The 23,303-nt window shown below is 46.9% G+C and overlaps 2 protein-coding genes across 2 annotated transcripts in view; one reads left to right on the top strand and one right to left on the bottom strand.

Moving 5' to 3' along the window:
* The window catches only part of cfap410 (cilia and flagella associated protein 410), a 70,880-nt gene extending 59,340 nt beyond the window's left edge, over positions 1 to 11,540 (bottom strand). Inside the window, exon 1 of the mRNA XM_080198492.1 lies at positions 11,468 to 11,540. The gene's annotated coding sequence lies outside the window, so the exon portion shown is untranslated. The remainder of the gene's footprint in view (positions 1 to 11,467) is intronic.
* trpm2 (transient receptor potential cation channel, subfamily M, member 2) overlaps positions 1 to 23,303 on the top strand; it is a 98,480-nt gene that overhangs the window by 575 nt on the left and 74,602 nt on the right. The window contains exons 2-8 of the mRNA XM_080198488.1: positions 8,317 to 8,390; positions 11,487 to 11,637; positions 12,792 to 12,972; positions 14,844 to 15,010; positions 17,251 to 17,431; positions 20,041 to 20,102; positions 21,303 to 21,503. Coding sequence (XP_080054614.1) covers positions 8,317 to 8,390; positions 11,487 to 11,637; positions 12,792 to 12,972; positions 14,844 to 15,010; positions 17,251 to 17,431; positions 20,041 to 20,102; positions 21,303 to 21,503 — 1,017 coding nt within the window. The remainder of the gene's footprint in view (positions 1 to 8,316; positions 8,391 to 11,486; positions 11,638 to 12,791; positions 12,973 to 14,843; positions 15,011 to 17,250; positions 17,432 to 20,040; positions 20,103 to 21,302; positions 21,504 to 23,303) is intronic.

The raw sequence follows: 23,303 nt of genomic DNA, 5'->3' as shown, positions 1-23,303 counted from the left end.
GTTAGGCCACATTTGGAATACTGCATGCAGTTCTGGTCACCACACTACCAGAAGGACGTGGAGGCTTTGGAGACAGAAAAGGTTTACCAGGATGTTGCCTGGTATGGAGGGTCTTAGCTACGAGGAGAGATTGGATAAACTGGGATTGTTCTCCCTGGAAAGACGGAGGATGACCTAATGAAGGGCATAGATAAGGTGAACAGTGGGAAGCTTTTTCCCAGGTCAGAGGTGACGAACACAAGGGGTCACAGGTTCAAGGTGAGGGGGGCAAGGTTCAACATAGGTGTCAGAGGGATGTATTTTACACAAAGGGTGATGGGGGCCTGGAATGCACTGCCAAGCAAGGTGGTAGAGGCGGACACGCTGGGATCATTTAAGACTTATCTAGATAGCCACATGACCAGACTGGGAATAGAGGGATACAAACAAATGGTCTAGTTGGGCGCATAAGCAGCACAGGCTTGGAGGGCCGAAGGGCCTGTTTCCTGTGCTGTATTGTTTGTATAACATACACTCCCCTCTAGGCCGTAGATTTCCCTCCACACCGTACATTTCCTTCTACACTGTACATTTCCCTTCAGACCACACATTTCCCTCTAAATATACCATGCATTTAGCTCTGTACCATACATTTCCCACTACACCATACATTTCACTCTACACCATACATTCCCTCTACAATGTACATTTCCCCCTATATGGTATATTTCCCTCCACACTGTACATTTCTCTCTACACTGTACACTCTGCCTATATAGTACATTGTTCTCTCTATCATACATTTCCCTCCACATCGTACATTTTCTGTTAGACCGTACAGTTCTCTCTATACATTTCACTCTACATCGTACATTCTCTCTATACTGTACATTCCCATCCACAACTTACATTTCCCTGCATGTTATACATTTCCCTCTACACCGAGTATTTCCCTCTATACTGTATATTTCTCTCTAAACCATACTCTTCTCACTACATCTTACATTTCTCGCTATACAGTACATTTCATTCCATACTATATGTTTCTCTCTAAACTGTAAATTTCTCGCTGCACCTTGCATTTCCTTCAAAACCGTACATTTTTCTATATACCGTACATTTCCATCTACACTGTACAGTTCCCTCTACACTCTACATTTCCCTCTATGCTGTACATTTCCTTTTATACTGTACATTTCCATCTACACTGTACAATTCTCTCTACACCATACATTCCCTCTATACTGTACATTCCCATCCACAATTTGCATTTCCCTGCATGTTGTACATTTCCCTCTACACCGTACATTTCTTTCTATATTATACATTCCCCTTTACACAGTAAATTGCCTCTACACTGTACATTTCTGTCTATACAGTAAAAAGTCTGACAACACCAGGTTTTAGTCCAACCTATTTATTTGATAATAGACTCACAAGCTTTCGGGGTTAGCCCCTTCGTCAGGTGAATGGAGAGTTCTGGCCTCAGACAGAGCATATAAAGCACAGACAGTTTAGAGATTACTGATTAGAATGCGAATCCTTACACCTAACCTGCTGTTCAAGACCTGAAGTGGCTGATAATGTGAGTGGAAGGAGCACTGATCACAGTTTAAAGAGATGTGTATTGTCTCCAGACAGTACAGTAAGTGAGGTTTTGCAAACCCAGGCAAGTCACGGGGGTTACAGATAGTGCGACATGAACCCAAGATCCCTGTTGAGACCGTCCTCATGTGTGCGGAACTTGGCTATCAGTCTCTGCTCAGCGACTCTGCGCTGTCGTGTGTCGTGAAGGCTGCCTTGGAGAATGCTTACCCGAAGGTCAGAGGCTGAATGCCCGTGACCACTGAAGTGTTCGCCAACAGGAAGGGAACAGTCTTGCCTGGTGACTGTCGAGCGATGTTCATTCATCCGTTGTCGTAGCGTCTGCATGGTCTCCCCAATGTACCATGCTTCGGGACATCCTTTCTTGCAGTGTATCAGGTAGACAATGTTGGCCGAGTTGCAAGAGTATTTACCATGTACCTGGTGGATGGTATTCTCACGTGTGATGATGGTATCCATGTCGATGATCCGGCATGTCTTGCAGAGGTTGCTGTGACAGGGTTGTGTGGTATTGTGGTCACTGTTCTCCTGAAGGCTGGGTAGTTTGCTGTGAACAATGGTCTGTTTGAGGTTGTGTGGTTGTCTGAAAGCAAGAAGTGGGGGTGTGGGGATGGCCCTGGCGAGATGTTCGTCTTCATCAATGATATGTTGAAGACGCCGGAGAAGATGTCGTAGCTTCTCCGCTCCGGGGAAGTACTGGACGACGAAGGGTAGTCTGTCCACTGTGTCCTGTGTTTGCCTTCTGAGGAGATCGGTGTGGTTTTTCGCTGTGGCGCATCGGAACTGCCGATCTATGAGTCGAGCACCATATCCTGTTCTTATGAGGGCAACATCTTCGACATCTTCTCCGGAGTCTTCAACATATCATTGATGAAGACGAACATCTCGCCAGGGCTATCCCCACACCCCCACTTCTTGCTTTCAGACAACCACACAACCTCAAACAGACCATTGTTCGCAGCAAACTACCCAGCCTTCAGGAGAACAGTGACCACAATACCACACAACCTTGCCACAGCAACCTCTGCAAGACATGCCGGATCATCGACATGGATACCATCATCACACGTGAGAATACCATCCACCAGGTACATGGTAAATACTCTTGCAACTCGGCCAACATTGTCTACCTGATACGTTGCAAGAAAGGATGTCCCGAAGCATGGTACATTGGGGAGACCATGCAGATGCTACGACAACGGATGAATGAACATCGCTCGACAGTCACCAGGCAAGACTGTTCCCTTCCTGTTGGCGAACACTTCAGTGGTCACGGGCATTCAGCCTCTGACCTTTGGGTAAGCATTCTCCAAGGCGGCCTTCACAACACACGACAGCGCAGAGTCGCTGAACAGAGACTGATAGCCAAGTTCCGCACACATGAGGACGGTCTCAACAGGGATCTTGGGTTCATGTCGCACTATCTGTAACCCCCGTGACTTGCCTGGGTTTGCAAAACCTCACTTACTGTACTGTCTGGAGACAATACACATCTCTTTAAACTGTGATCAGTGCTCCTTCCACTCACATTATCAGCCACTTCAGGTCTTGAACAGCAGGTTAGGTGTAAGGATTCGCATTCTAATCAGTAATCTCTAAACTGTCTGTGCTTTATATGCTCTGTCTGAGGCCAGAACTCTCCATTCACCTGACGAAGGGGCTAACCCGAAAGCTTGCGAGTATATTATCAAATAAATAGGTTGGACTAAAACCTGGTGTTGTCAGACTTTTTACTGTGTTTACGCCAGTCCAACGCCAGCATACCCACATCATTTCTGTCTATACCATACATTTCCCTCTACGCTGTATATTTCCACACACTGTACATTTCCCTCTATATCATAGATTTCTCCCTACACTGCACATTTCCCACAAACTCTATATTCCTCTCCACACCTTACATTTCTCAGTATACTGTACAGTTCAGCATAAGCCCTACATTTCCCTCCATACCATACATTTCTCTATACACCATACATTTCTCTCCATACCATACATTTCTCTCTGTACCAGACATTCCCTTCTATACCGTACATTTCTCTTTACACTGTACATTTCGCTCTATACCGTACATTCTCTTCCATACCATACTTTTCTCTCTACACCTTACATTTCCCTTTACACCTTATATTTTCCTTTACATTGTACATTTCCCTCTACGCCATACATTTCTCCCTATACCGTACATTTCCTTCTCCACTGTACATTTCCCCCTGTACTCTTTCACAAACACAGCCTAGCCTGCCTTATCGCAAGCTTGACAAAGAATGGACATCCCATTAACGTTTCCATGAACCAATCCTATTGCAGTTATTACAGCGAATAGGTGCGCCGTTAAGTACCCATAAATGACACCATTCTGGCAACAGTGGTATAGTTTGTGAATGGGCCACTTCTGAGGGTATCCTGAGTTAGACATCAAACACGACAAAAGATAAAGCAGAAAGTCACAGGGAAGCAATGTCAGAACGCTCACCTTTGGAATGGCCAAAGATGAGAAATGAAAAAAAAATTAAGTGCAACTCAAAATTAGCCATGTAAACAAAGCTGGAAGGCCACACCACACCAGTTCTGACATGTTGGCTGGAATTCTCCGACCTTGCCCGTGGCTGGGATTCCCCAGTCCCACTGGTAGTGGTGGAGGGAACAAAACTGGAGAATCCCAGCCGCAGAAGTGAATGGTTAGCACTGCTGCCTCACAGCGGCAGGGACCCGGGTTTAATTCTGAGCCTTGGGTCACTGTCTGTGTGGAGTTTGCACATTCTCCCCGCGTGGGTTTCCTCCGGGTGCTCTGGTTTCCTCCCATAGACCGAAAGATGCGTGCGTTAGATGGATTGGCCATGCTAAATCGGCCCTTAGTCTCAGGGGGATTAGCAGGGAAAATACGTAGGGTTACGGGGTCATGGCCTGGGTGGGATTGTTATCGGTGCGTGCTTGATGGGCTGTATGGCCTCCTGCACTGTGGAGATTCTATGTTTCTATGAGTGTTGGACAACCACTTGTGATTTTTGAGGTGAAGAATGATGATATCTCGGACAAGTCACGTTACCTGTAACAAAGTATTGATGAAATCTGAGACCGAAAGAACTCTGCTGACCAAGATTAGGAAGAATCGAATGGAAATGTTTGTGCAGGCAATAAGAAGTCATGGTTTTGAAATTCTGATGCTGATGGGGAGGATTGATGGTGACTGAAAAAGATAAAGAAGAATCTTTCTAAAGAGAGTCAGAACTTTATGAATCACCAGTGAAGATGATCCATGTTTCTGGAGAAAGAGTAACGTGAAGATCCATGGTCACCAAATTCCTCTCAGGATATGATACCTAACGAGAAGGAGAATGGAATGTTGGTCTTTATCTCAAGAGGGCTAAAATATTCAGGGGTTAAAATCCTATTCCAGTTGTGCGGAGCCCTGGTTAGACCTCAATTAAAGGACCACTTTCAATATTACGTACTGCATCCCATAAAGTTGCAGTAGGGAAGGAGCAACAGATACTGTGAACTCCAGAGGTGAGGGGAGAGTGACTGACTTGACATCACAGCAAGGCGGAAGCGATGGCTCAGTGGTATTATCGCTAGACTATTAATCCAGAAACGAATGTCCTGGGGACCCAGATTCGAATCCTGCCACGGCAGATGGGTGGAATTTGAATTCAATAAAAAATATCTGGAATTAAGAATCTACTGATGACCATGAAACCATTGTTGATTGTTGGAAAAAACCCATCTGGTTCACTAATGCCCTTTAGGGAAGGAAATCTATCGTCCTTACCCTGTCTGGCCTACATGTGTCTCCAGAGCCAGAGCAATGTGGTTGACTCTCAACTGCCCTCTGAAATGGCCTAACAAGCCACTCAGTTCAAGGGCAATTAGGGATGGGCCAGCCAGTGGTGCCCATATCCCACAAATGAATAAACCAAATTGACCCAGTGTGGCACCGAGGAACCTGCACAAAACTGGAGTCAATGGGAGTGGGGGGAGAATTTTCCATTGGTCGGAGTCATTCCTGGCACAAAGGAAAGTGATTGGAAGTCAATCATCTCAGTTCCAGGCCATCTCTCAGGGTAGTCTCCGAAACGTTCTGCTGCTTCATCAATGACCTCTTTTCCATCATGAGGTCAGAAATGGGGATGTTCACTGAATAACTGCACAATGTTCAAACATCACTTGTGACTCCTCTGTCCACCATCTACAACGCACAAGTCAGGAATTTGATGGAATTCTCTCCATTTGCTTGGATTCGCAGCTCCAACAAAAAACTCAAGAAACACAAAACCATTCAGGACAAAACAGCCTGTTTAATTGGCACCCAATTCTCAAACATTCACTCTCTCTGCCAATAACACAGCAGTGTGTACCATCTACAGGAAGCACTTCAGGAACTCACCAAGACTCCCTAGACAGCACCTTCCAAACCAGGACTGACACCACCCAGAATGATAAGAACAGCAGATAAATGGGAAACTACCAGCTGGAGAGTTCTGATCACCGGCTCTGATCAGAACCCCCCATTCACCTGACCAAGGGGAAAAACCCCAAAAGCTAGTGGTGTTTGCTACCAAATAAAGCTGCTGGATTTTAACCTAGTGTTGTGAGATCATCATGCCACGGGTGATTTTCAGGTCTGCCAGGGTTAGAAGGGGCAGTCCAGCCACAACACTCCCATCCCCAGGGGAGGGTTATGTTGGCTAACCCTTGACCAAAGCTCACCCAAACCTCAGGACCTTTGAGGGACCATTCCTCTGTAGCCTGGCAATGCTGGAGAGGCAATTAGCCACTGGATCTACCTCATTGACCCTTATTAGGGCCCACTGGACCTACCTCACTGACCTCTCTTAGCCAAAGCACCAGGCCAAGTTGTCAGTGCTAGGGTGCCAGGGGCCGTTCACTGTTGGCACTGCCAAGGTGTGTGGACTGAAGGGGGCTGAGGGGGGGATCTGAGGGGGAAGGAGGGCTGGGTTGGGGGACCCGGGGTGGGGGGGGAGGTGGTGGGGATTGGGTCATTCTCATATCAGCATGGTATTGGGGTTTACCTGTTATTTGTGGGTGGGTGGGGGGAGGATGCCACTCTTGGTGAGGGGTTGGTGGTTCCCCCTCATACCGGTCAGTAGGATCGGTACTATTTAATTTCTCTGGGAGAGGGGATCTGTCTCTTTTAATGGAGCCCGCTTTTGGAACAGAGGGGCCAGCTGGTCAGTTGCTCAAAATGAGCTTATTCCCTACCTCTTTCAGGTTGGTAAATCCCACCTGGTAGGTGCTACTAATGCCAAGGGAAAACACCCCCCTTTTCCTGCACTTAGTCCCAATTCAGGACGACCGCTTGTGTTCATTTTTGATTTTTGACAGCTGAATTGTGGGGTTTATTATTGGGATGTGAGTTTCGCTGGCTAGACCAGCATTCATTGTCCATCCCTAATAACCTTCAGAAGGTGGTGGCGAGCTGCCTTCTTGAACCACTGCAGTTCATGTGGTATAGGTACATCCACAGTGCTGTTAGGGAGGTGCTGGGTTTGGTACTGGGTTTGGAAGTTGCTGTATAAGGAGTCTTGGTGGGTTGGTATAGAAGGTACACATCTAGCACTGAGCAATGGTAGTGGAGGAAATGAATGTTTGTAGATGTGTTGGCACTCAAGCGGGCTGCTTTGTCCTGGATGGTATCAATCTTTCTTGAGTGTTGTTGGAGCTGCACCGATCCAGACAATTGGAGAATATTCCATTACACTCCTGGCCTGTGCCTTATGGATGGTGAACGGGCTTTGGGAAGTCAGGAAGTGAGTTACTCACCACAGGATTTCTAGTCTTTGACTTGCCCTTGTAGCCAGAGTATTTATATGGCTAATCCAGGTCAGTTTCTGGTCAATGATGACCTCCCCAAGGATGTGGAGAATTTACGGATGGTAATATCACTGAATGTCAAGTGGCAATGGTTAGATTCTCTCTTGTTGGAGATGGTCGTTGGCTGGCACTTGTGTGGCATGAGTGTTACTTGTCAGCCCAAGCCTGGATATTGCCCAGATCTTGTTGCATTAAGACATGGACTGCTTCAATATCTGAGGGGTTGTGAATGGGTCTGACAATTATGCAATTACTGACGAACATCTTCATTCCTGACCTTCTGAAGTCACTAACGATACAGTTGAAAATAGTTGAGCCTCGGACACCAGCCTGAGTAATTCCTGGGACTGAGATGATTGCTGTGTGATGATTTGTTAAATTATGGGTATCACGGTGGCACAGTGGTTGGTGCTGCTGTCTCACAGCAGGGAACTGGGTTCAGTTCCAGCCTCAGGTGACTGTCTGTGTAAGGTTTGCATATGCTTCCCGTATTTGCGTGTATTTCCTCTGGGTGCTCCGGTTTCCTCCCACAATCCAAAGATTTTAGGTTGATTGACCACGGTAAATTATCCTTGGTGTCAGGGAGTTCAGCAGAGTAAATATGTGGGATGCCGGGGTAGAGGGATTGTTGTTGGCGTAGGCTCGATGGGCCGAATGGCTTCTTTCTGCAATGTAGGAAATCCATGATTCTAGCTTCAAAACCACAACCATCTCTCCCTGTGCCAGGTCTGACTTTAACGTGGAGAGTTTTTATCCCGATTCCCATTGAGGGTGTAAAGCAATATCTACAAAGGGGTGTCCATTTAAAAGATGTGATGGAACAGAATCAAGGTGCTAAGTGATCTTCTCCCCGTTCTGTGAAGAGAATCTTTAAGTTGATCTCTTTACTTGTTTCAGAATCTTTTCCGAAAATGGGTTCAGGAGAATCTGAAGAAGAAGGAATGTGTCCGTTTTTCACTGGGTCAGAATGGGTAAGAAGACTGAGCTTCCTCATTCCCGATATAACTCATTCCCAATGCTTCCCCTCTCTGCCCAGTGGAGAATGGAGGGGGTCACATCAAAATCCAAGCCTAAGCTGAATTGCCTTTACGTTAGTTTTTAGAAACTGGTCAGTGGATCTCCGATCTCAGCATCTGTATTCCCCTTGATATTCAGTCAGAAACATGGAGAAAAATAGGAACAGACCACTCGGCCCATCAAACTTTCCCTACCATTCAACACGAGCATGGCTAATCCTCAACCTTACAATCATACTCCAGCATTCCTCCCCCCATTCCCCTTGGCACAATAATATTCCCGATGGTGGGACAGCACACAACTCGGTTTGAGGATAGGGGGTTTTAGGAGTGAGGTGAAGAAAAATCTCTTCACCCAGAGGGTGGCGAAAGTGTGGAATTCACCCCCATAGAAAGTAGTCGAGGCCAAAATGTTGTCAGATTTCAAGAAGAAATTAGATATAACTCCTGGGGCTAATGGGATACGGGGAAGGGGGATCAGGATATTGAATTTGAAGATCAGCCATGATCAAAACCTGTGAAGAGAATTTTTAAATTGGTCTTTTTATTTATATTAATGGCTCGAAGGGTTAAATGACCTACTACTGCTTCTATTTTCTCTGTTTCGAGTCCAGAAATCTATTTTCTTCTTAAATATATTGAGTGACTTGGCCTCCTTCTGTGGTAGAGAATTCCGTAGGTTCACCACCCTCTGAGTGAAGAAGTTTCTCCTCATCTCAGTCTTAAATCTGTACCTTGGGACCGAGACTCTTTGTTTTAGACATACCGCCATGTAGCCAGAGGCAGCAAGGTCCCTGCGCCTAGTCTGTCCTGTCCTATCAGAGTTTAAATGTTTCCCTCTCATTCTTCCAAACTCAACTGACTACAGCTTTTTGTCTCCTTTCTTTCTCCATCACCGCTGCCTTTGTCCCTGCATAAATAACTCTCATATCGTTCTATCTCTCCTGTCTTCCCCCCTATCACAGTCCTGCCCTATTCATAACCTGCTTAAAACTCATCTCATTTCCACCCTGGCCCACTTCTGTTGGAAGGCCATTGACCCGAAACATTGTCCGGAATTTTCCTGTTCCACGGGAACCAAAGCGGACCCGGTGTGGACAATGGAAAGGTCCGTTGATGTTGGGCGGGATTTTCTGGTTTTGGGGTGAGAGAGGCTGGAAATTCTCACCCGTTCTGCCTCTGTCTTTCTGTAGATGCTGCCTACCTGATCAGCTGTTCCAATTCTCTCTGTTTCTTCTCCTGATTTCCAACACTGGCAGTTTTCTGCTTTTCAATTAGTGTTGGCAGTGAATGTTCTTTGACATAGTCTAGCAAGGCATTTTATAAAAATATTAACTTCATAAAGAAAGCCCATTGGTCCCTACTCAGAGAAACTAGGAATTAACAATGAATTTGACACTGTCGAGATCAGCCAGCTCCTGAGACACCAGCCTGATGTTCTTGGGGAGGAGGGGAGACAGCTGGGGCAGACGGGGAGACAGCTGGGGCAGACGGGGAGAGCTGGGGCAGACAGGGAGTGCTGGGGCAGAAGGGGAGAGCTGGGGCAGACGGGGGGAGCTGGAGCAGACAGGGAGAGCTGGGGCAGACAGGGGGAGCTGGGGCAGACGGGGGGAGCTGGGGCAGACGGGGGGAGCTGGGGCAGACGGGGGGAGCTGGGGCAGATGGGGGGAGCTGGGGCAGACGAGGGGGGAACTGGAGGCAATGGGGGAGGAGCTAGAGGTGATGGGGAGGAGCTGGAAGAGACAGGGAAACTAGATAAGATGGGGAGAACTGATGGGGGAGCTGGGGCAGACGGGGGAGTTGGAGCAGACGGGGGGAGCTGGGGCAGACGGGGGGAGCTGGGGCAGACGGGGGAGCTGGGGCAGACGGGGGGAGCTGGAGCAGACGGGGGAGCTGGGGCAGACGGGGGAGCTGGGGCAGACGGGGGAGCTGGGGCAGACGGGGAGAGCTGGAGCAGACGGGGGGAGCTGGGGCAGACGGGGAGAGCTGGAGCAGACGGGGGAGCTGGGGCAGACGGGGGAGCTGGGGCAGACGGGGAGAGCTGGAGCAGATGGGGGGAGCTGGGGCAGACGGGGAGAGCTGGAGCAGACGGGGGAGCTGGGGCAGACGGGGGAGCTGGGGCAGACAGGAGGAGCTGGGGTAGACGGGGAGAGTGTTAGCTTTTATTGGTAGAGGGAATTGGTAGAGGGATTGAATTTCGGAGCCGTGAGGTCATGTTACAACTGTACAAAACTCTGGTGCAGCCGCACTTGGAGTATTGCGTACAGTTCTGGTCACCGCATTATAAGAAAGATGTGGAGGCATTGGAGATGGTGCAGAGGAGGTTTACCAGGATGTTGCCTGGTATGGTGGGAAGGTCTTATGAGGAAAGGCTGAGGGACTTGAGGTTATTTTCATTAGAGAGAAGAAGGTTACGAGGTGACCTAATTGAGGCATACAAGATGATCAGAGGGTTAGATAGGGTCGACAGTGAGAGCCTTTTTCCTCGGATGGTGATGGCTAACACGAGGGGACTTAGCTTTAAATTAAGGGGTGGTAATTATAGGACGGATGTCAGAGGTAGGTTCTTTACTCAGAGGGTAGTAAGGGCGTGGAATGCCCTGCCTGCAGCAGTTGTGGACTCGCCAACTTTAAGGGTGTTTGAATGGTCAGTGGATAGGCATATGGATAACATTGGAATAGTTTAGGTTAGAGGGTCATTAGATTGGTTCCACTGGTCGGCGCAACATCAAGGGCCGAATGGCCTGTACTGCGCTGGAATGTTCTATGTTCTGTGGAACCGATGGGGAGAGCTGGAACTGATGGGGGGGAACTGGAACTGACGGAGGGGGGAGGCTGGAGCAGATGGGGAGAGCTGGAACTGACGGGGAGGAATTGGAGGGACCAGATATTGGGGATTGCGACAGGAAGCAGCAGGATTAATGGATATGATTGGAGAACGGGGATGGGGAACGCAGGGCTAGGCTATGGTGTTGCATCATTACATTGCTCCAATCTATCATACAGTTTGATCAGGGTAATAACAAGCTCACCTTATGTTTCTCTTCCCAGGTCGTGTGAATGCGGATACTCGAAAGAAAGTCACCCCAACCTGGATGTCTCACAAGGGGAGAGATGGAAATCCTCACAACAATTCCGGCAAGTTCCAACTGACGCATTTGGAGACATAGCGTTTGAAGGATCGGGACAGAAGATCGGGAAGGTTTGTGTATCTATCCAGACCTGCTCAAACTTTGGCAGGTCAGCAGATGGGTTTCCTCCCTCAGTCATGTTGTGTCAATTTAAACAGGAAGAAATTGTAACATGCCGGAAAACTCCGGAAGCTGCCAGGGCGTCAGGAATCTAGTTTCTGACTTCAGCGTTTAATCCGAGCAGTAATCTTAGTGAACCTGCTGTGGGGCAGGCGGTTTCCGGGTTTAAGTATACAGAATGGAAATTAAGTGCAGTTCTGACCCTGACCACGAGGACACCCTTCCCAGAATGCTTCACGGTGACCCTGACCGCGAGGACACCCTTCCCAGAATGCTTCACGGTGACCCTGACCACGAGGACACCCTTCCCAGAATGCTTCACGGTGACCCTGACCGTGAGGACACCCTTCCCAGAATGCTTCACGGTGACCCTGACCGTGAGGACACTCTTCCCAGAATGCTTCACGGTGACCCTGACCGCGAGGACACTTCCCAGAATGCTTCACGGTGACCCTGACCGTGAGGACACCCTTCCCAGAATGCTTCACGGTGACCCTGACCACGAGGACACTCTTCCCAGAATGCTTCACGGTGACCCTGACCGTGAGGACACCCTTCCCAGAATGCTTCACGGTGACCCTGACCGTGAGGACGCCCTTCCCAGAATGCTTCACGGTGACCCTGACCACGAGGACACTCTTCCCAGAATGCTTCACGGTGACCCTGACCATGAGGACACTCTTCCCAGAATGCTTCACGGTGACCTTGACCGCGAGGACACTCTTCCCAGAATGCTTCACGGTGACCCTGACCGTGAGGACACCCTTCCCAGAATGCTTCACGGTGACCCTGACCGCGAGGACACTCTTCCCAGAATGCTTCACGGTGACCCTGACCATGAGGACACCCTTCCCAGAATGCTTCATAGTGACCCTGACCGCGAGGACACTGTTCCCAGAATGCTTCATGGTGACCCTGACCGTGAGGACACCCTTCCCAGAATGCTTTACGGTGACCCTGACCGTGAGGACACACTTCCTGAACTCCTCTCTATGCTTCCAAGGATACAATGTTTAATTTAGCTACTCTCCTCCTTTGTAACATGAGCAATCAGAGTTGCCGACCCGTATAACTAATGACTTTCATTCTCTGTTGTTATTTCTAGTATGTCCGAGTCTCCAATGACACTGCTCCAATGACATTGTACCAACTCATGACCAAGTATTGGGGGTTAAAGTCTCCACATCTTCTTATTTCTGTAACTGGAGGGGCAAAGAACTTCCATCTGAAACCAAGCCTGAGGTTTATGTTCCGCAGAGGCTTAATCAAAGTGGCTCAGTCAACAGGTATGGCAGCACACGCAGGGTGAAAAGTTCCATTGAGTTACTGAGAATTTGCCGTTATTGCCGTTATCCAGGTGACCTTCCACACACCTGACAAAGGAATACTGTTTCTGAAAACTTGTGGGTTTACTATCAAATAAACCTGTTGGACTCTAACCTGGTGTTGTGAGACTTCTTACTGTGTTTACCCCAGTCCAACGCCAACATCTCCTCATCATGGCACCTCATCTGAGTCCAGAGAAGATTGAAAGATTATGGCCAATATCCCTCCTATTTCCATTCTCACTTCCTTTAATATCTCACCCGATCCCGGTACCTCGTTCAGTACTGACTGTTTATTCAACTCTTCCTCTTTATCTTTTCCTCATCTGTGACCATGTCCTGGGTATCATTTAGTTCCTTGGTAAATGTAGATGGAAAGTATTCATTTAATGCCTCAACCCTGCTCTCAGCTTCCATGTATAAATTCACCATTAGCTCCCAAATCGACCCTGCATCCAGCAGTTATTTCTCCAGTAATATCGAGAGTAAGTTCAGTATTTGGACTTACAGCATCAACTGTCATCATTCACCACGTCCGAATCTTCGGAATGGTCAACGGCAAACACTATACCTGTGCACTCTGGGAAGGGAAAATCAGCACAAATGATTTGATTCATTATTGTCACGTCTATTGTCACACAGTGAAAAGTATTATTTCTTGCGCATTGTACAGACAAAACATACCGTTCATAGAGAAGGAAATGAGACAGTGTAGAAAATAGTGTTACAGTCATAGTGTAGAGAAAGATCAACTTCAGAAGTCTGATGGCAGCAGGGAAGAAGCTGTTTTTGACTCGATTGGGAAGTGATCTCAGAGTTTTGTATCTTTATCCTGATGGAAGAAGGTTGAATAGGGTGTATCCAGAGTGGGTGGTGTCCTTAATTTTGCTGACTATTTTTCCAAGGCAGCGGGAAGTGTATACAGAGCCAATGGATGGGAGGCTGGTTAGCGTGATGGACTGGGCTTCATTCATGACCCTTTGTAGTTTCTTGTGGTCTTGGGCAGAGCAGGAGCCCACACCAAGCTGTGATACATCCGGAAAGGATGCTTTCTAAGGTGCACCTGTAATGTTGCACCAAAGAACTTGAAGCCACCTTAATGAGAAATCTTTAGCAGACCCTGGGATATGTGTATTGTCGGAGAGTCCATTATGGCTGCAGGTTTTGTGCTTTGTTTGGCAGTATCAAGAAAATAGCATTCTCATTTTGAGAGACAGCATGGGGGCAGAGTGGTTAGCACTGCTGCCTCACAGCACCAGGGACCCAAGTCTGATTCCAGGCTTGGGTTAGTGCCTGTGTGGAGTCTGCACATTCTCCCTGTGTTTTCGTGGGTTTTCCCTGGATGCTCCAGTTTCCTCCCACAGTCTGAAAGACTTGCTGGTTAGGTGCATGGGCCAAGCTAAATTCATCCTCAGTGTACCTGAACAGGCACCGGAATGTGGCGACTGGGGGATTTTCATAGTAACTTCATTGCAGTGTTAATGTAAGCTTACTTGTGATGCTAGTAAATGGACTTAAAATCTTGGCAATCCCACCCCAACAGCATGATGGGTGTACCTACAGCACACGGACTGCATCGTCTCAACAAGGCAGCTCACCGCCACCTTCTCAAGGGCAATTAAGGATGGGCAGTAAATGTTGGCCTAGACAGGGAGGCACATATCATGAGCGAATAGAAAAGGAATCGTGTGTTTTGACCATGGAGCCGCAGTGTTTTGACCGTAGGACGCTGTTCTCAACAGATGCATGGGTTCTGAGCCTGTGAGTTGATGTGAGTGTTTCATGTTGGAACTGTGCAACCTGTGAGATTTAACCTCCTGTTTTCCTCCCAGGTGCGTGGATTATCACAGGAGGTTCCTTTGCTGGGGTGATGAAGCACGTTGGCGAGGCAGTGCGACATTGCAAAATGACCAGCAGATCCAAGGAAAGGGAAATCGTTGCAATTGGGATTGCCAGCTGGGGTATCGTGCATAACCGAGAGAGCCTGGTGGGGGGAGAGGTGAGTTGTACAAGGGGGAATGACCAATTTTATGTCTGATGTGGAATATTGCTCGTAAACCGGGCTAGGAATATGGGTTAAAATGGCAGCAGATAGAATTTATATTTAATGAATTGAAAGTTAGTCTCATGAAATTATCATAAACTATCTGGCTCACTAATGTCTTCTCAGGGAAAGCAATCTACTCTCCTTACTGGATTTGGTCTATAGAATTTTAAGTGCCCTATGAAATAGCCTAGCAAGCTGTTCAATTATACAGACACTGATTGGACTGCAATCGTCCAATCTGGCATAGACTCTGGCATAAATTTGGGTGGCATGGTAACACTGCTGCTTCACAGCTCCAGGGTCCTGGGTTCGATTCTCGGCTTGGGTCACTGTCTGTGTGGAGTTTGCACGTTCTCCTCATGTCTCTGTGGGGTTGCTCTGGTTTCCTCCCACAGTCCAAAGATGTGCTGGTGAGGTTGATTGGCCATACTAAGAAATTGCCCCTTGGTGTCCAGGGATGCATAGGTTAGAGGGATTAGTGGGTATAATATGGAGGTAGGGCCTGGGTGGGATTGTGTTCGGTGCAGACTCGATGGGCCGAAGGGCCTCTTTTTGCACTGTAGAGTTCTATGATCTATGACTCATTGAACCATAGAATTCCTACAGTGCAGAAGGAGGCCATTTGGCCCATCGAGATGGCACCAACAACAACCTCACCCAGGCCCTGTCCCTGTAACTCAATATATTGACCCTGCTAAACCCCCCGGACATGAATGGACAATTTATCACGGCCAATCCACCTAACTCGCAAATCTTTGGGCTGCAGGAGGAAAGCAACACACCCGGAGGAAACTCACCCAGACACGGGGAGAACGTGCAAACTCACCCAGACAGTGACCCAAACCGGGAATCGAACCTGGGTCCCTAGTACTGTAAGGCAGCAGTGCTAACCCACCGTGGCAGTGAGCTGTCAGATCAACATTGTTGAGGATCAGATCAGAAACTCCAAGATATATTACGCAGCTGACCCTGGCTTTACATTTTATTTTTGCATTATGGTGAGCGTAAGGTGATTTGCTCCAAGTTTAATTCAATTGATCCACTTGGAAGCTTTTATCAAAACAAACTTCATTTAATAGCTGAGTTAGAATGCTACAAAAAGAATTAGCATAACTTTTACCAATGAAAATACTTAAACATGACAAAGTATAATTCTTAACATCTAGCTATCTCTGTTGTTCCAGTTTAGCAATGTCCCCCATAGGCATAAACTCTTCTTCAGAATTAGTTGGCACAAAAACAAGAATGCTCACCTGGCATTAGATTTCCAGCCATTTAACATGTCTGGACAGAGCTCCAGACAACAGTTTCCAGAGAAGGGTATATCCTCAGAACAGCAAAACTTCAGAGAAGTAAACCTTGTCTCCAGCAGCTCCCAGTCTCTGGACAGCAGAGACAGAAAGGGATACCCTCTCTCTCTCTCTGCAGCTTCCAAAACATCAATGCTCAGAGAAAGAAACACACTCACACAGCAGAATGTCGGAGAATGGGATTTATCTCCTACGGATTCTAGTTTCCAACTTCAAAGAGGTGAAAAGAGAGTCACTCCTCTCACTCGATTTAAAAGCAGAATCTAAGCTTGAATATTCTGTGTAGCTTCACCCATTACAGGGCCATATCTGTCAATCATCCCAATCAAACCCTACTCTGCAAAAACCCAGGGGAATACCAAGAAACAGCAGAACAGCATTAGTTCAGATTGAAACCAATATTCCAACAATTAGAACAATTATACTGTGCTGTAACAATACAGGATGTCGGTTACAGACAGAATCGCTCTGAGTGCATAGAACTGCTACAACAGATCCTGTGTACGGACATGATTCAAATACACTTCTTCAAGGTACAGTATCATCACAACACCACCTCCTCAAGAGCAATTAGGGATGAGCAACAAATGCTGACTCGAGAGAGAGACTAACACCCCATAAGAGGATTAATGACACTCAAAGATGGCCCCAAAAAGGAGCTGGTGTTGGATCTGAGCCAGGGGGTGAGGTTAGATATATGTCCGGAGGGCTGGACAATCTGAAACCTCAACTGTTCTGCACTCTGGGCCTGTCCACCATCTTACAGTGAGCAGCAGCAAGACTATACCCTCAGCAATCTGTTACAATTGAAGGCAACTGTGCTGTAATATTACACCATGAATTACCGCCTGTAACTAACCAAGCTTCACTTTCCTGGACCAGGGGAAATATCCTGTGGATTATTACATGGACGAGGCCAATCAGGGCAGACTATCGTGCCTGGACCACAACCACACCCACTTTATCCTTGTGGACGATGGGACTCACGGAAAATACGGCGTGGAGATCACCTTGAGGACCCAACTGGAAAAGTACATCTCAAAGCAGAGAATGGGGACTGAAGGTAGGAGTGTGTCTCCCTGTGAGGGAGCGGAGAGCTAGAACAAACAGGTATTAGAGCATATCTGACCCTTCAACTTTGGAACGTGACCCAGAATCTGACCCAGGCTGTACCTGCACTGGAATTGTCCAATAAGTGTGACTTTATTCTGTATCCTAAAATTTAAAGGGCCTGGGGATTTAACAGCTTGACAGTTCCACAGAGTTTCTCCACTTGTTATGCACATTCGTATCTCCTCTCAACAATTCCAAAGGGCACCTGGTGTCTCCAAAATGGGTAATTTACCTCACCAAACGGGGTATTTTTACATCCAAATAATTCCAGCATTTTTAAACTTTTTCCTCAAATGTCTAAAACCCACAAATCACGTTTTGTAAATGCCGCTCTGGAAGATTGGATCTGTTGAGGACAACACACTTTTACACGTGTGCTGCTGTGGACCACGGATAAACTACGTCCAGCCCCCAAAAACGTTCCACTCCACTCCCCACGCACCCCAGCAAATATACCAGGTTTGGGGGAGGGACTTTGGTCATTGGCGCTCTGGCACCATCTTGGTAAAGACACAGAGCAAGAATTCAGTGCTCTGTTATCTGTACAAGCCCTGCCCTGGGATTTCTGAAGTGATCCCCAGCGATGATTTTAGATGAAGTTGGACTGAGAGCTGGCTGACGTATGTGTTGGACTGTTTGTTTTGCCAATCTAGAAAGGTGGAATAATGGTTAAAAGTAAAATTACAGATTTAGGAACACTACTTTGGGAAGAGAGCCTTATTCACCAAACGTGTATGCTGAGAAATCATGGGAGAGACATGATGCATTTTATCATAAATCCTAAAGCTTTACTCTACTGGTGAAAAGCTAAGAAAGCACAAAATAGGGGCAGAGGTAGGCCGTTCGGCCCCACGCCCGCTCCACCATTCTATAAGATCTTGGCTGATCTGTTTGTGAGGAGTTCCACATTCCCATCGACCCCCCGATAAAGTTTAATTTCCTTACCTGACAAGAATCTATCTACCTTTGTCCTAAAAATATTCAGTGACCCGGTTTCCACCGCCTTCTGAGACAGAAGTCGCCCAATCCTCTGAGAGAAAGAATTCTCCTCCTCTCTATCCTTCCTCATGTTAAAACCGCACCCTCCACTCACCCACAAGAGGAAACATTCTTTAAGTATTCAGTCCATTGTTGAGACCATTCAGAATCCGACTTCAATCGAGTCTTGTCTCACTCTTCTGAACTTAAGCAGAAATGAGCCCATGTTGTCCAATGTTTCCTGTTAAGAAAGCCCACTCAATCCAGGTATCAATCGAATAAATCCCCTCTGAACTGCCTCCCTCATGTCTCTCCTTAAATACAAAGACCAAAACTGCACAGTGTATTTGTCACCAATGCCGTGTATAACTGAAGCGTAACATCCTTACTTTTATGCTCAGTTCACCTCGTAGTAAAGGATAGCATTCCATTAGCCATATTTAATTACCTGCTTTACCTGTGTAACATTTTGCGATTCGTGTACAAGAACACCCAGATCCCTCTGCACCTTGCAGTTGTTCTTCATTCAAGTAATATTCTGCTTTTTCATCCTTCCTGCCAAAGTGAGCAATTTCACATTTTCCCACACTCAACTCCATCTGTCAGATTTTTGCCCACTCACTCAACCCATCTCTATCCATCTACAAACTCCATATGTCTTCTTCACAACACCCTTTCCTACCTATTTTTGTGTCAGTAAATTTAGCAGCCATGCCATCGCTCCAAGCTATTGATGTAAAGTTGAGGGCCCAGCGCATATTCTTGTGGAGCTTCACTCACATCAGAAAAATACCCATTTATGCATACTCTCAGTTTTCTGCCAGCCAGCCAATCTCCAATCCAATTTAATCTGCATTACCTTCATATCATGAGAGTTTATTTTTGCAATAACCTGGAACCTTATCAAATTCTTTCTGGAAATTCAAGTACAGCGTACTCCCAGGCTCCCTCTATCCACTGCATATCTTATCCCTTCAGATAACTCTGGTGAATTGGCTGAATGTGATTTCCCTTTTATAAAATCACACCGACTCTTCCCGATTACCGTAACCTTGTCTAAGTGCCTAGCTATAACCTAATGATCAATTCTAATACCTTCTCCATAACAGGTGTCAAGTTAACTGGCTTCTAGTTTCCTGTTTCTGCTTCCCCCCACTTCTTGAGTAGACGAATCACTTTTGCTATTTTCTAATCTGATGGAACCTAGCAAATTTTGGAAAATTAACACCAAAGCACCTCATTGGCCACCTCTTTTATGACTCTAGGTTGAGGTCCATCAGTCCAGAGATTTGTCAGCCGCAGCTCCATCAGTTTGCTCAGTACAGCATCCCCAGTGACTGTACTTTCACCAAGGTTCCTCTCTCGCTTATGTCTCCTGATTTACAGCTAGTACTGAAATGTTCCTTGTATGTGCTGGCTAGGTGGATTGGCCCTGCTAAATTGCCCCTTAGCGTCAAGGGACTAGCTAGGGTAAAATGCATGGGGTTACGGGGATAGGGCCTGGGTGGGATCGATGGGCCAAATGGCCTCCTTCTGCACTGTAGATTCTCTGATTCTATCTGACCAATGCTTGTTTTATAGATGGTGGAATCGACATCCCAATTGTATGTGTCGTCCTTGAAGGAGGCCCTGGAACTCTGAACGTAAGCACCAAACTCTTGCATTTATTATCAACCCTTTCCCAACTCCAAATCTCTTCCAAAGCTAATGGAATCACCTTGGGGGGTATGGTCACTACAAGCATCCACAAAGCAAATGACTGCCGGTGCTGGAATCTGAAACCTAAACAGAAAATGCTGGAAAATCTCAGCAGGTCTGACAGCATCTCCAGAGAGAGAGAGAGAGAGAATAGAGTCAACGTTTCAAGTCTGGATGGCTCTCCGTCAGAGCTGAGGACAACAGAAAGTAGGATGAGATTTGTACTGTTAGGAAGGGTGTAATAAGTCCTCAGAGGTAGAAGTCCCTTCACGAAAATCCCTTCATTTGCAAGTCAGACAACAGTGTACAGTAAACAGTCAACACTGGGAGTGCCAGAGGAACTGACACGCCTGGTTAAATACAAAGCAAGAGACTCCCTGGTCGGCCTTTAATCAGGGAGTTCATCTTCTAACAAGCCCACCGCAATTTCCTGATTCAAGTCATTACAGTGCGTGTGGGTGGTGTGGGTGGTGTGGGGGGGTGGCGGGGAACTGACAAAGATATCTTCGACAAAAAGGCAAAGGAAAAGTAAGTGGCAGTGATTGTGGCTAAGAATGGCGCTGATCATGGCCATTAAGTGTGTAAATGGCAGAACAAAGGTGAAACGGAAAGAAATCCCACAACGCAAGCTTAAAACCCAACAAGTTTATTTGTAGCAAATGCCCCAAGCTTTCGGAACAGGCTGTCCCTTCAGGCTGTCCCTGACAGGGGGAACAGCCAGGCTCAGGAAGGTAAGCCTCCTTTATTACATATGAATTTTTTTTACTGTTCAGTCACAGTGTTTTGGAGATACACAGCACGGAAACTCGTCCATTTCATCCACGCCAACCATGTTTCCTCAACTGAACAAGTCCCATTTGCCTCAAATCCCTCTCTCCCATCCGTGTACCTGTCCAAATTCTATTAAATGTTGTAACTGTCCCCCCCCCACCTCTACCACCCCCTCTGGCAGCTCATTCCATGCATGTATCACCCTCTGTGTGAAAGGAGTTGTCCCTCAGCTTCCTTTTGGTATCTTTTTCATTCAGTTTGTCCTTTCCCAAGATCCGATTCTGCGCACTAATTAAGGGAGTTAATTAAGTGTGTCTAATGACTGCCTGCTCGTTCTCTGATTCCCCCGGGTGTCACTGTTTCCTCTCTTTCAGACAATACACAGTGCGATGGGCAATGGGACACCCTGTGTAATTGTGGAAGGCTCAGGTCGAGTCGCTGATGTCTTGGCCAGCGCAGCCGACTTACGCGTCGCTCAGATCACCATCTCCTTCATCCAGAAACAACTGCGCTTGTTCTTTGCTGAAAGTTACAGCATGTTCTCAGAGCAGGAGATCATATCGTGGACCAAAAAGGTACGACACGGATTCCTAAAGTAAAGTAAAGTTTGTTTATTAGTCACAAGTAAGGCTGACCTTAACACTGCAATGAAGTTACTGTGAAATTCACTCTGGCAGCTGTTCAGGTCAATGCATCTAGCCAGCATGTCTTTCAGACTGTGGGAGGAAACCAGAGCACCCGGAGGAAACCCATGCAGACACAGGGAGAATGTGCAGATTCCACACAGACACTGATCCAAGCTGGGAATCGAACTCGGATCCCTGCGCTGTGAGGCAGCAGTACTAACCACTGTGCCCTCCCAATTATTCACTTTGCAGGGCAGGTTTTAAAAATGGAGTATAAGGAGAATGGCTGCAGAATTCCAAGGTGCAGAGGGATCTGGTTGTCCATAGAGAAATCATAGAATCCCCACAGCGCAGAAAGAAGCTATTCAAGCCACCAAGCACAATCCCAACCTGGGCTTATCCCCTTAACCCCATGTATTTACCCTGCTAATCCCCCCTCGATAATGAGGGGCAACTTAGCGTGATCACTCAAGCTAACCTGTATATCTTCCGAGCACGGGAGGGAACCAGAGCACCCGGAGGAAACCCAAGCAGACACGGGGAGAATGTGCAAAATCTGCTCAGACAGTGACCCAAGCCAGGAATTGAACCTGGGTCCCTGGCACTGTGAGGCAGCAGTGCTAATCGCTGTGCCATCATGCTGCCCATGTTCTGGGGCATGAGTTACAAAACGTTTGTATGCAGGTAGAGCATGTGGCTAATGGAATGTTATCCTTTAGTACGAGAGGCATTGAGTATAAAAGTAAGGATGTTAAACTTCAGTTATACAGGGCATTGTGAGATCACATCTCAAATGCTGTGTGCAGTTTTGGTGTCCTTATTGAGGAGAAGCTTAACTGTGTTGGAGACAGTTCAGAGGAAATTTATTCAATTGGTTTCTGGAAAGAGCGAGTTGTCTAATAAGGAAAGTCTGCGCTTGTTTCCACTGGAGTTTAGAAGATTGAGAGGCAACTTGAAGTCTATAAAATCCTGAATTGCATGGTAACAAGTCTCACAACACCAGGTTAAAGTCCAACAGGTTTATTTAGAATCACAAGCTTACGGAGCACTGCTTCTTCATTAGGTGAGTGGAGATAAGTTTCACAAACATGGTAAACATATAGGGAAAGACACACAACAACGCAGAATCGACAAGCAAAAACTGATAGCAAGTTCCGCACACATGAGGACGGCCTCAACCGGGATCTTGGGTTCATGTCACACTATCTATAACCCCCATGACTTGCCTGGGTTTGCAAAATCTCACTAACTGTCCTGTCTGGAGACAATACACATCTCTTTAACCTGTGCTTAACCCTCTCTCCACTCACACTGTCTGTACCTGTAAAGATTTGATTCCCTGTAAAGACTCGCATTCCAACCATTATCTTGCAAATTGAGCTTGTGTCTATGTTTGCCCTGTTTGTGAACAGAACTCCCACTTCCCTGAAGAAGGAGCAAGACTCTGAAAGCTTTTGCTACCAAATAAACCTGTTGGTCTTTAACCTGGTGTTGAGAGACTTCTCACTATACTCCACCTGTGGCCAGCGAAGATTTAAATATCTCTGGCAGGATGCCTGCAATCTCCTCTCTGGCCTCCCACAGCAGCCCGGGATACATCTCTCTGGTCTTGGGGATTTATGCTCCTTTATGCTAAAACATCTAATATCTCTGACGCGTTAACCTTAATGTGCTCTAGAACTAAAACATTCAGATGGACAGTACGCAGACATGTTTTTAAAAAACAGGATCCATATTAAAGGACACTAC

The sequence above is a fragment of the Carcharhinus amblyrhynchos genome, chromosome 11 (assembly GCF_965287045.1).
Source record: "Carcharhinus amblyrhynchos chromosome 11, sCarAmb.v2.hapA, whole genome shotgun sequence".
Classification (NCBI taxonomy): domain Eukaryota; kingdom Metazoa; phylum Chordata; class Chondrichthyes; order Carcharhiniformes; family Carcharhinidae; genus Carcharhinus; species Carcharhinus amblyrhynchos.
This window is presented reverse-complemented; position numbering and strand designations above follow the sequence as displayed.